Genomic DNA, 12,043 nt, shown 5'->3' on the forward strand with positions numbered 1-12,043 from the left:
TGGCACGGTGCTCCTGGCCTAATGTAAAAAGTCAGCTATTTTATTCACTGGTGGTATCCCACTGCAGTGAATATGACTCTCCTATTTATATACTTCATTCTGACACTGTATAAACACCTAGTGGCACTGATGTTTTACATTAGGCCAGGAACACCATGCCACCATCTTGACCTAAGTTCCAGGGATTTTTGCCACATCTTGGAACACCATTGTGCACTATGGTACATTTTCTGATATACCATAGAGCTATACAGCGGTAGGCAAAGGTAGACACATTAAAAAACAAACAAAAAAAACACCTGCAAAATCACAGATTTTCTGTGCCCACTAATGATTTGAAGATGGCAGACCTAGCAACACATTATGCCAATGAAAACAATAATATATAATCTATCTTGATGCCCTCTGAACAAAAGAAAGATTTGAATGACAAAACATTTAATAAAAGCAATAAGATAAACTTGTTTGGTTAAAAAAAAAAAAAAATGTAAATATGCACACAAAGGCAAGGGAGAACAGGTCACTTGAAATGGCATAAAAAAACCCTTTACAAGGAAATGAGGCTTAGGCAACATATTGAAGCAGTTTATTTTTACTGCCCTCTGTAATGTTCCAGCATTTGTAGGACAACATTCAAAAATATATACATGTATTGTATGGTCAACAGTAAGCAAATAGTCCAAATATTCAGGGAACAAAAACAAAAATAAAGAAGGAAATGGGAAGGGACAACCAGTTATAAATCAAGATCATAAAGGTTGTGGCTTCCAAAAATGTAAAAAAAAACCAAAACTTCTTAATATTTTCTATCTGCATATTTTACTAAAATCCCAACGTATAACCCTAAAACGTGCCCTGTTGGTTCTGCCTTTCTAAAGTCTGTCACGTGACCAGCAGACAACTGCTCAGACAGATAGTAGCCTCTGACCTGAGGCCAAGTAAAGGTGTGCTCTGCTGTACTAGGGGTGTGCATTCAATTCTAGCTCACAATGTCGGTCACTGGTTCGACTGATGGACACAATGTTAGTCAGAGAGACAGCCATAGCTTGCCGCATATCTGACATATGTACTTAAAGAAACACTTCCGTATTTAAAACATAGATATTTGCCAAATGGGGAATCCGTATTCTGCAGTATGCTAATTAATAAAGCACAAAATAAACCCCATGGGACCCTTTAGGATCAGGAAAGGCTTTCTTAATGAAGATGGAAATGATTTTTATGGTGGAAAAGAACAGAAGGCTTAACCTCACTACAAAGAGCCGAGTTCATTAAGTTCATGTGGAAAATATGCCATGCTTCTTGAATGAGGGGCCACTGTAAACAAACGTGTTACCCGAAGAATTACAAGATCCAAGTGTACTGAATTCCAAGTCCTCTGTCGAAAAAAACAAAATCATGCCTTATACTGTGAGGTCTGAAAGTAAAAATGCATCAGAATCCCATAAATGAGGATCCTGCAATGTACAGATGGAAAGTATCAGTTTGAGTTTCTGCAGAGCCAAATTATTCTTTTTCTGTCTGAAGTGAAGCAGTAGCTAGTGCCACCGCAGTCATAGGCTGCCCAATGCCATGTAATTGCATCTTTGCCATTTTCTTTTGTTCACATTCTGCCACCAACCGACTCAGTTCTGCTGCACTGTAGCCAATGAGGGTCTTCAGATCACAAACAAACTTATAAACAAACCTCTTGCCTTGAACTTTACAGATCATGTCGCCATCATAGTAATACCTACAAGGAAAGAACAAATAGCTAGTCATCAATATTTCCCTAATGATACAAACATGAACATTAACAATTTAACTTTTAAACTCTTCAATCAAAATACAGGATACAGAATAACTAAAAATTACTATTCCACAGGAAGGTTATTTTACTTCATATTGGGTTTGGTTTCAAATTCTTGCCTTTTGTTACAGCAAGCTACAAGATTTGGAACCTACCGTAAAGCACGGCTAAGTTTCTCATAATTCATGGTGGGTTTGTTTTTTCGCTGTCCCCATTTTTGTGCCACCAGTTCTGGCTGGTTCAGTTTGAATTCTCCTTCGTCACCAACCCATGAAATACAGTCTCTAGCATCTTTGTCAGTGAGCAATTCTAAAAGAAACTGCCATAGTTGAATCTGACCATTGTTTCCTGTAAAAAAAAAAAAAAAATTAAATAAAATACATATTGAAAATGGTGACATGTTCATTTTTCTGAAGGACCATGTTTACAACATAGCAGTCTTTGGGGTTATGTAGTAAGAGGCACTAAGGTGCAGTATCCCATATCTGCCCAGGTGCAGTATCCCATAGCTACCAATCAGCTGGTAGCATTTACTGGTCACCTAAACAAAAGCAAACATCGTATTGGTAGCTATGGGTATTGCTTATGGGCACACTTAGTGCTTTTTTAATTACATATGGGGTATGTGTTAATGATTTATTAACCTATAAACTGTATAATTGGTCATCAGTCCAAAAAAGAAAAAAAAGTGCATGCTGAATTACCCGTTCTGTTTCCCGGTGAACTTCTGTCTTCCCCAGAAATGCGCGGCGTCCTTTGTATTTTTGCTACTTTGGTTTGACTGTTTATTACTTTAATGGTTGTTTGTGCTGTTGGTTGGATTGATGCTGGTATAATTTGTACAGCTACAAAAGCAATTAAATAATAAATAAGTTTTCATTAACAGTTTCCCTTTTAAATATAAGCCAAAAATTTCTACATTACAACAACAGTTGCACACAGTAAGTACTATCAGGAAATTAGGTTATGTAAGAGTTCAACTGCTAGTAAAAATGCAAAGACGTTGTCTTACGCTGATCAATGGTAACGGTCGCAATTTCACCTCCATGTTCCTGGCTTGCCAAAACATCTGAAAACACATGGAAAAAGCTGTTTAGCCTCCCATTACTAGATTAAACAGACATTCAGTCATTACTGGTAACAAAAGCCAGCAAGGCATTTAGTAGTAACTTGGCAGTAACCAGTATATATTCTACCTGATGGCACCCAGTTGTCAAATAAAATGCCCTAATTTAATTTGACATCACACCCAATATGAGGAGCACCTTATATAACTTGTTCACTGTGGCTTTGAAGATCAACCTTGCAGAAAAGGTACAGATATTTTAAAAATATGTGTGCAAGAAAACGTAAGATTTTCCCAGTAGTGTGCATCCCACAAATTTGATCAACAATGGAGCAGATATTGGGGAACTTCTTACATTTCCTAAGAAGCTCCAAATGACTCCACAAAATTTCTCCTCTGGGGACTCTTTGGAAGAAATCTTCTTGGTTAAGGTTGCAGAGTTCTCTTCCTGTTATACCGAGGGAGTTCACATTTATTTCAGTCAAACAGAATTCTTTCATTACCCAAAGCACCCAATGAAGAACCTGATCAACAGACCACTGAAGTGGATCTGAAAATAATGGGAAAAAAAGAAAGACAATAAAACATCACATTTCTGATTTGAGTACTGATGAATAATTATTTACAGGAAATTTAGGCACAGCAGTTTAGCAGCAAGCTAAATCCATCTGATCCTATCTACATGTCTTCACATAACTATGCAGGTTGAATATGAATTTGCTTCTGTAGTGTGAATAGGGATATTTGTAAGATTTAACTAAATATCATCTTGTTTTTATGCAGCTGCTGTTATTCAATGCAAAAACAGAGCAAAGGAGAGAATTTAAAAAGCCTTGGAAGCATTTTAAGCCTCTCCCTTCTTAAGGCTAATGCCGTTTCAGTGGGAAATAGCCATGGCAATAAACTCATCCAGTCTACAGCTTTGGGTTGATAGCAAGTTGCCATGCACTGGCTAAAAAGTTCTCTATATGCTATCAGCCCAAAACTGTAGACTGGATGAGTTTATTGACATGGCTACTTGCTATTTCCCATTGAAATTGCCTGACTGTGCCAGTACTTGTGCTGTCAGGCATTTCCCTAAATGTTAAGTCCAGTCTCTAGTGTAGGTAGGGCTGGGCGATATACCGTTTAATACCGAATACCGGTGTTTTTTTTAAAAACTATATTACTATATTCATTTTTCAGATACCGCAATACCGGGGTGTCAGGGTACTCACCCGTGCGGGCCGGTCTCGCGTGCGTCAAAGCGCACGTACATGTCAAAGCGTGCACGTCCGTAATGCGCTGACGGCGCCGGTTCTGCACATGCGTGGGGGGTATTTAAAGCTATCAAACGCCTCCTCCTGTGCTATGTTGTCTGCGGCCTTGCCTGGGAAACTAAGCCTGCCTGATTTACCTTACGACTTTCTGTTGCCGATCCTTCGCTTGCCTGACTCTGATTTTCAATACTGCAGTAATTATTCTCTAATTTATTAGGAAATGGGGTTAACACCTAATCATGCATGGAAAAAAAAAAAATACCGTCAAATACCGTCACACCGATATAATTTTGAAAAATACCGTGATATAAATTTTTGGTCATACCGCCCAGCTCTAAGTGTAGGACACAAAAATAAAACACGATCTGCAGAAATATATTTGTTATTGTTTGCTCATCTATACACATATTACTTTTGCTAATCTATAATAAAGCTAAACCATGTAATCTTACATTGTAAAAACAGTCATTCAGAACATAAAATACTACAAATATACTTTAACATCCCTTGTAAACTCATTTTCCTGAATTGTTAGGTTTAATTAAATTACTTTAAGCTATTGCAAATGTTTTTTACCATATGGAATGCCTAAGCGTTCTTGCTCCTTCCTGTAGCCTTCCAGTGCTGCTGCCCACCGGGTTACTTGCTCGGATGTTTCATCGGACATCGTTGTTATATGTTTTGACCCATCCAGAGTTATCACTTGTGCCTCCTCCACAAGTTCGGCTTCCACTGCATCTTGATGGGCATCTGGGTCAATTACCACTTCTACGGTCTCCACAGGCTTCACAATTTCCAGGATGTTGAGTTTTGGCTCAAGCCCTTATATGACAGAAATAAAAAATTAAATATACCTCCACACAACAGATCTTAAAAAAAAAAAAAAAAAAAAATAGACACAAAATACAACTGGATAAAGCCATTGAAAGTTAGAGAAAGAAACTGAAAATATTAAAACTTAAAAACTGTTCTTCTGAAGTCTTAAGAATAAAAATTAAAAAATATCTTTTATATTGTTTTTATATTTGTGGCACACAGACAAAGAAATGGATACAACAAACAGGGCTGGCAGTCCACAGGGGTGATTAACATAGTTAATCGCAGCCTGTATTTGGCAACCCCATTTCCAACACCTTCTAAATTTAAATGCTTATGTTTTTTCATAACACAACAACTTCCCTAGACCCAGCCCCACATAACAGCAATGTCATAACAGCAATACGAGCTGATACGGTTAGCATAATACATACTACAGTTTCAATGTATGATGTTAAATGTGACAGTTGCAAAGAAAAGCCAGAAAAGAATGATTTTAGGTATACATTTACCTTGCTGAGAGATAACCTGAACACTGAGCTGTACTGATCCATCGGTCTTTACTCCTTGGTCAAATAAACTACGGTCAGGATCGAGCTGTTTAAAAGGAGAAGGAAATCTCTCAGTCTATAACTAAAACATGTCACAGATCAGCATTAGGGTTATTTTATAAATCTACGTTAATACACAGTTTCATTAAAATATAACCAAGTCAATGTGAGCTAACACTCCAAAAAAGTCCAACTTGCAGGCCATCAAAATGAAAACAAGGTATCTTTGGATATGATGTAATGCCTTGCAGCATTTAATCATAATAATGGACTGGGTACAAACAATCTTTAAATTTGGTCAAGACACATGGCAGGCACCAAAGTAACAAATGAATGCCTTTATATAACTAGGTAAATGTGCTCCTGGATGGCTGTTAATATTGGACTTAGTGTTGCCAGCTTCCACCTCACTTTTGCCAGACAGATCTGGCAGAGACAACATGATAAAAACTGAAGAAAAACATATTAAAAACTATATCTCTTTAAAAGTTATGTGTTTACAAAATACAAAGAGTATGTACTGATACCTGTATATCTTGTAGGCATATCTCATGTGCATCTAGCGAACACTGAAGTCTTGGCTCTAGCAGTTTCTTGAGATTGCCAACTGGCTCATTAATGTCGATAGACTGACTTATAAACTCTGCTGTGCTATACGTGTGTTCTATAATACTATGAAGACAAAAAGCAAAAGGGCCTAGTTACAATAGTAGGTAAACAGCACAGTGCAAGTAAACTGTTCAGTTCTGTCAACCCCACATCAAGTTTAAAATACACCAGAAGAATACAAAATTAGAGTCATCTTAAACACCTTTTTCTCCATGAAGGCTGCTGTGTACCTGTGCAGCAAGGACAAATATTTTTCACCCCCAGAACTTTGTTCCCACTCCTCTTTTGTATTGTGACATCAAGTGCAATGTCTGTCCTCAATAACTGTCAGTGGGCAGAGTGTGCGACACAACCCGCAAGTATTAGATACTGATGACATAAATGTTTATTTGTGCTCCTTAAACCCATTTGATATGCAGACAGATCAGGACCCCATCTAATATCTGGTGTGCAGTGTTTCCTGCGCAGGTGGACTCTATAAACACTGGATGGAAACATATAAAGAGGGTTCTGCTTACACTCCTGTTCCATTGGTTTATTTATGATACATTGTCTGGCTGATTTTCATACTGAGTAAGGAACTCATACATTGCAAACATATTTGCTTTATCATTAGCTGTATCCAGTAGGAAGCCTAGTGATATTACCATCTGTTCTGTTAGATCAATTTCAGAACATAATATTGCTTAAACCAACATACATCAAAAATTGTTCAATGACCCTTACCTTTCTTCGGTGCATTCAGTCTTCTCTGTGCCATCGATTTCTATCTCTATCAACTCCTCAGCCTCTCTTTTTGTCATGGCTACAATATTAGAAGTAGTTCTGCAAAAGTACAGACAAAACACGCATATTCTATTGTTAGAGATGAAAAAGCTGTCAACTCTGGATATAAGAGGGCAGATAACACTGGCTAATGAAAGTAGTTAAAGGAAAGGTATACTTGTTAGGCACCCCCCAGTGATTGAAATCACTTAACTGATACCCCGGACCAGTACCCCTGTCAGCAATTACTGCACTGGCTTGCTGTCCCTGTGTGCGAGCGACGCTCTTCCTGATGTCTTCTTTCTTCGTGATCCCAGGGCCGCGTATGCGCAGTACAGGCTTTTTTGTTAAAGTTCCGTTTTTCACCTTACTGCGCACAAAGACAGAAGAAGGAAGAAGCTCGCTTGCTCACAGGTACCCTGGGTTGGTGCAGGATTCTGCTAACAGGAGCACCGGCCCAGGGCATCAGGTAAGTGATTACAATCACTTGGGAGTTCTTAACATTTTGGCACCACCCAGTGATTATACCTTTTCTTCCGCTTTAGGGCTCTGGCACACGGGGAGATTAGTCGCCCGCGACAAAACTCCCTGTTCACGGACGACTAATCTCCCCGGATTGGCATCCCACCGGCGAAAATGTAAATCGCCGGTGGGATGGCAAACGTGGCGGCGCAATTTCAGTGAAATCGTGCAAGTTGCCTCGAGAGGAAACTTGCGCCGCCACGTATGCCATCCCACCAGGGATTTGCATTTTCGTCGGTGGGATGGCATTTCGAGGAGATTAGTCGCCCGAGTCACAGGAGATTTGTTGCGGGCGACTAATCTCCCCGTCTGCCAGAGCCCTTAAAGGCACACCATTTTAAGCCCAGTAAGGACTGTATGCATCTTTATTAATTACAGGGATGTTTGTTTAAAGACATATTAAAGCCCAGAGTTTATATAGAGGATCCATGAGCAGCAATGGGAGAGGACTAGTCTAACTTTTTTATATGTTCACCTTTGTTAATTCTTACTTTGTTACAGAACGGCCTATGCTTGACAACTTTTTACTTGGTTTTTTTTTTTTAAAAAAAAAAAAAAGGTTTTTGAATTACTTGCCTCCTTCTGCCCCTTCCCAGCTTTAAAATGGTGTCACAGATAACAGCAGCCAAAAAACTATAGCTCTTTGGGGCTACAATTTTTATTATTACTTTTTACACTTTTCTTACTATTCAGGTCCTCTCCTATTCATATTTCATTCTAACTACTGCCTGATTGCTAGAGTATACTGGACCCTAGCAACCAGATATTTGCTGAAAATCCAAACTGGGGAGCTGCTAAACCAAAAGCAGAATAATTAAAAAACCACACAAACTAAAAAAAAAATAGAGAGAAGTAAAGGCTACACCTTACGTTTTGTACTTTTGTACCAGTCCACGGCTATCACATCCCTTTAGCAGTGAAAATATGTACCTCTGAAAACACCCCAGCTCCCCATCCTTTTGTCTACTGATTCACAACACATATTATGTGCTACTGTTACCTGAGCTTAAAGAACAACTGTCAACATACAGAATATATACAAGGTAAAGTTAATTTTTTAGATTTAACCATACTTTCTATTAAAGCTTTAATGATATCCCACATCCCCTAAGCTTAGCTTCTCAACAGAAGCCTAGAGGACACTGAAAATGTGCAGTGCCAATGACATTCAAAAGATGGTCTAACAAAGATCCAAAATGAGGAGCTACTGTGGATTATTATGGTTACAATGAACTTTACTGCAGATGTAATAAGTTCACTAATGGCATACATATTAACACCCCCCCCCCACACCCCAAAAAAACTGAGCATGTCACCTGAGCACTTTTGCAATTTACATTCAGTTTCTATTTAGTGATACCAGCAATTTTCATGGCAAGCTTGTAGCCTCCAGTTTAAGTAACCATAACTTTCTATACCAAGGGCCCCCAACCTTTCCTACTCTTGAGCCACAGTCAAATGTAAAAAGATTTGGGGAGCAACACAAGCACCATAAAAGTTCATGGAGGAGCCAAATAAGGGCTGTGATTGGCTATTAGGCAGCCTCTATGCACACTATCAGCTTACAGGGGGCTTTATTTGGTAGGAAACCTTGTTTTTATTCAACCAAAATTTGCCCCCAAGTCAGGAATTCAAAAATAACTCCCTGGTTTGGGGGCACTGAGAGCAACATCCAAGGGGTTGGGGAGCAACATGTTGTCCCTGGTTGGGGATCACTGTTCTATACACTGTATATGCTCTTTCAGTGTTTAGTTAACCCTGGGTTGCCAACCCTTAAAGGAAAAAGAAAGTCAAAGTCACTTGGGGGTGCCAAAATGTTAGGCACCCCCAAGTGACTTTGACCACCTACCTTTTACCCTGGGCTGGTGCCCCTGTGAGGAGGGAACAGCACCAGCCCGGGGTAGCTGCCGGCGCTTCCTTCTTCCTGATTTGCTGCGCGCGCATGCGCAGTAGAGTGAATAGTGGAACTTAAACATTTAAGTTGGCTTTTCACTCTACTGCGCATGCGCCCACCGCTGGCATTTCAGCAACGGAAGCAGGAAGAAGGAAGCAATCCGCTCCAGGTACCCCGGGCTGGTGCTGTTTTCTCCCAACAGGGGCACCAGCCCGGGGTACGAGGTAAGCGGTTAAAGTCACTTGGGGGTGCCTAACATTTTGGCACCCCCAAGTGATTTTGTCTTTCGTTTTCCTTTAATTGAGCTAAAATCCCCTATTACCAGCCTAAAAGAATATTGCCGAAACTTGAAAATAGAAAACAAATGTAAATGTGCTAATCACACTGAGTAAATTTACATTAATTTATATTTTGGGTTTAGATTCCCTTTAAGAACACACCAGGTTTGGGACCAGTAGAGACCTGCATCATCCTTGCAGAGATGCCAACCCCCATCAGAAGCATTCTGGGGACATCTTAAGGTGGCCACACACGTGGCGATCGGACAATGTTTCGTGCGACACACACACACTGTCAGGGCTGAAACAGCAGGTAAGGAGGTAGAAACAATAGGATTTCTACCTCCTTCGGCCAATTCAGCCCTGACGGCAGATTTTGATCAGGCGCCTGATCAAAATTTTCTAACCTGTCCGACCGGCAAGTCGACTGATTTCAGCAGTTTCCTGCGATATCGACTCGCCGACATGCCATACATGCACCAAATATCATACGAAACGAGGTTTCGTACGATATTATCGGTGCGTGTATGGCAGGGGTCTCAAACGGCCCTCAGTACAGTATTTTGTGGCCCGCACCAACGCCTTCTCAAAAGCAATGAATGGATCACGATTTTTATTGTGATTCAAGGGATAATGCAAGGCACGGCGGGCGGGAGCTGCTGATTGCGGAAATGACGTTATGCCATCATAACAGTTATTATGGGAAGACGTTCTGTGTAGCTAAGGAGCTAATTGTGCACACAGAACATCTTCCCATAATAACTGCTATGATGGCATAACGTCATTTCCGCAATCAGCAGCTCCCGCCCGCCGTGCCTTGCATTATCCCTTGAAAGCCAATTTTTTGTGAAATCCCTTATGCGGCCCAGCCTCATCCTGACTTTGCCTCCTGCGGCCCCCAGGTAAATTGAGTTTGAGCCCCCTGGTGTATGGCCAGCTTTAGATGCAACTGTCACACACCCCCGGCCCTCCCCCCATGCTCCACTGCTTTGAAAGATAGCGGAGGTCTGTGGGTGACAAATCTATGCATTTCAATAGAGTGGGGAAACTACAGAGAGTGGGAGTCAGACCTATTACTATGGGAGACACCCAGAAATATGGGGGAGCTGCACTGTCTGCCCCTCAAGCCTGTACCTGTGCAGTCTGATTTGTGCACACAGGGGGGCTCTGTATTGAGGGGGCAATAAATACTTGCAGGGGACAAAATCACTGAAGTTTAGATGATGAAATACAGCTCTTTTGATGCCAGAACCATGAGAGCCCATACCCACTGCTGCAGAAAGTGACAGGCATGGCCCTAGCAACATCCCACTGATTCAATATGAGGAATAATAGCTCCAGAGACAAGGGCAGGGGTGTCTAAACAACTGCTACTGAACTACACCTCTCAGCCTCATGGGCAAGGGCTGCAGCAGAGCAGCAAGTGAAGGCACATAAGTTGGGTGCTGTGGGTTAGTAAGGAGCACATGGAAAGTAACGTGTCGGGGACAAGTTAGGGGGTTCCCACCCATTGGATGTTGCTCGCTATTCCTTCTCCTCTTACCTCGCTTCGTGCTCTCTTTTTCCCTGCACTTTCTTCTTTCAAACACCCCCGGCCTCACACACGACGGAAATGAAGCCGCGGCCGACGGAAACAAAACACTTCAGAGGGCGGAAAAACAAGCCAGCGATTTGCTCCTGCGCCACCGGAAACCGTCGAGCGTCATTTCCGGTCGGCCTGGTGGCTTCGCTCGGCGGGAATGACGCCTATCGGGAAAGAGGGCGTGGCTTAGCGTGGGGCGTGATGAAATGAATGTTACTAGTGGGAAATAGGGGCGGACTTGTATGTCTCACAGTTAATGGGGATAGCCACGGCAGAACTTATTGTTTATACCAAAATATAATTTTAGGTAACTAATAATAAACATGAATTAAAAATATCTGGTGTTTTTTGTAAATATATTTGTAAACGTTATTGCAATTGAATATGGTTGTTTCAGTTCTCTGACTCTTGAAACAACTTAGTAGAGATTCACCTCTGTTTCTATTTGTCAAGTGACTACTGCTAGATAGTTGCAGGAGTCGGGACCAGTAATGAAGGTAATAGGAACATAATTACTGCAGAGCTGTCAACCAACCACTTGTCATAAGGGTGATAATGGTCCACTTCAGACTTTTTTGAAACCTTATCTCATGTAATCATTAAGGGGCACAATTATCAAAGTAAGACTGAGTCTGAATACAAAAAATCGTATTTTTTCTACCTTATAGAATGGTGCGTATTTTCTGCAATTGTTTGTTAATTTGCACAACTTTTTCGTACTTTGCGGCAAAATTTGCGCCAAAAAATTTGCAGCAACGAGTACGAAAATTTCGGGTTCATTCAAGCTTCAGTATCGTGACTTTCCTTGGGCCGGGTTGGAGCTGCAGAGTGCCATTGAGCCCTATGGGAGACTTTCCTTGGGCCGGGTTGGAGCTGCAGAGTGCCATTGAGTCCTATGGGAGACTTTCCTTG

At 41.0% G+C, this 12,043-nt stretch overlaps 1 protein-coding gene across 1 annotated transcript; it reads right to left on the minus strand.

Moving 5' to 3' along the window:
* Positions 1-569: 569 nt before the first annotated feature.
* On the minus strand, positions 570-11,175 carry gabpa (GA binding protein transcription factor subunit alpha). Its single transcript, NM_001123022.1, is given in 10 exon segments — positions 570-1,732; positions 1,945-2,137; positions 2,494-2,634; positions 2,802-2,858; positions 3,211-3,405; positions 4,691-4,936; positions 5,443-5,527; positions 6,009-6,153; positions 6,817-6,915; positions 11,093-11,175. Coding segments are annotated over 9 exon segments (1,365 nt in total). The 5' UTR covers positions 6,894-6,915; positions 11,093-11,175; the 3' UTR covers positions 570-1,506.
* Positions 11,176-12,043: the final 868 nt, after the last annotated feature.

The sequence above is a fragment of the Xenopus tropicalis genome, chromosome 2, assembly GCF_000004195.4.
Source record: "Xenopus tropicalis strain Nigerian chromosome 2, UCB_Xtro_10.0, whole genome shotgun sequence".
NCBI lineage: Eukaryota > Metazoa > Chordata > Amphibia > Anura > Pipidae > Xenopus > Xenopus tropicalis.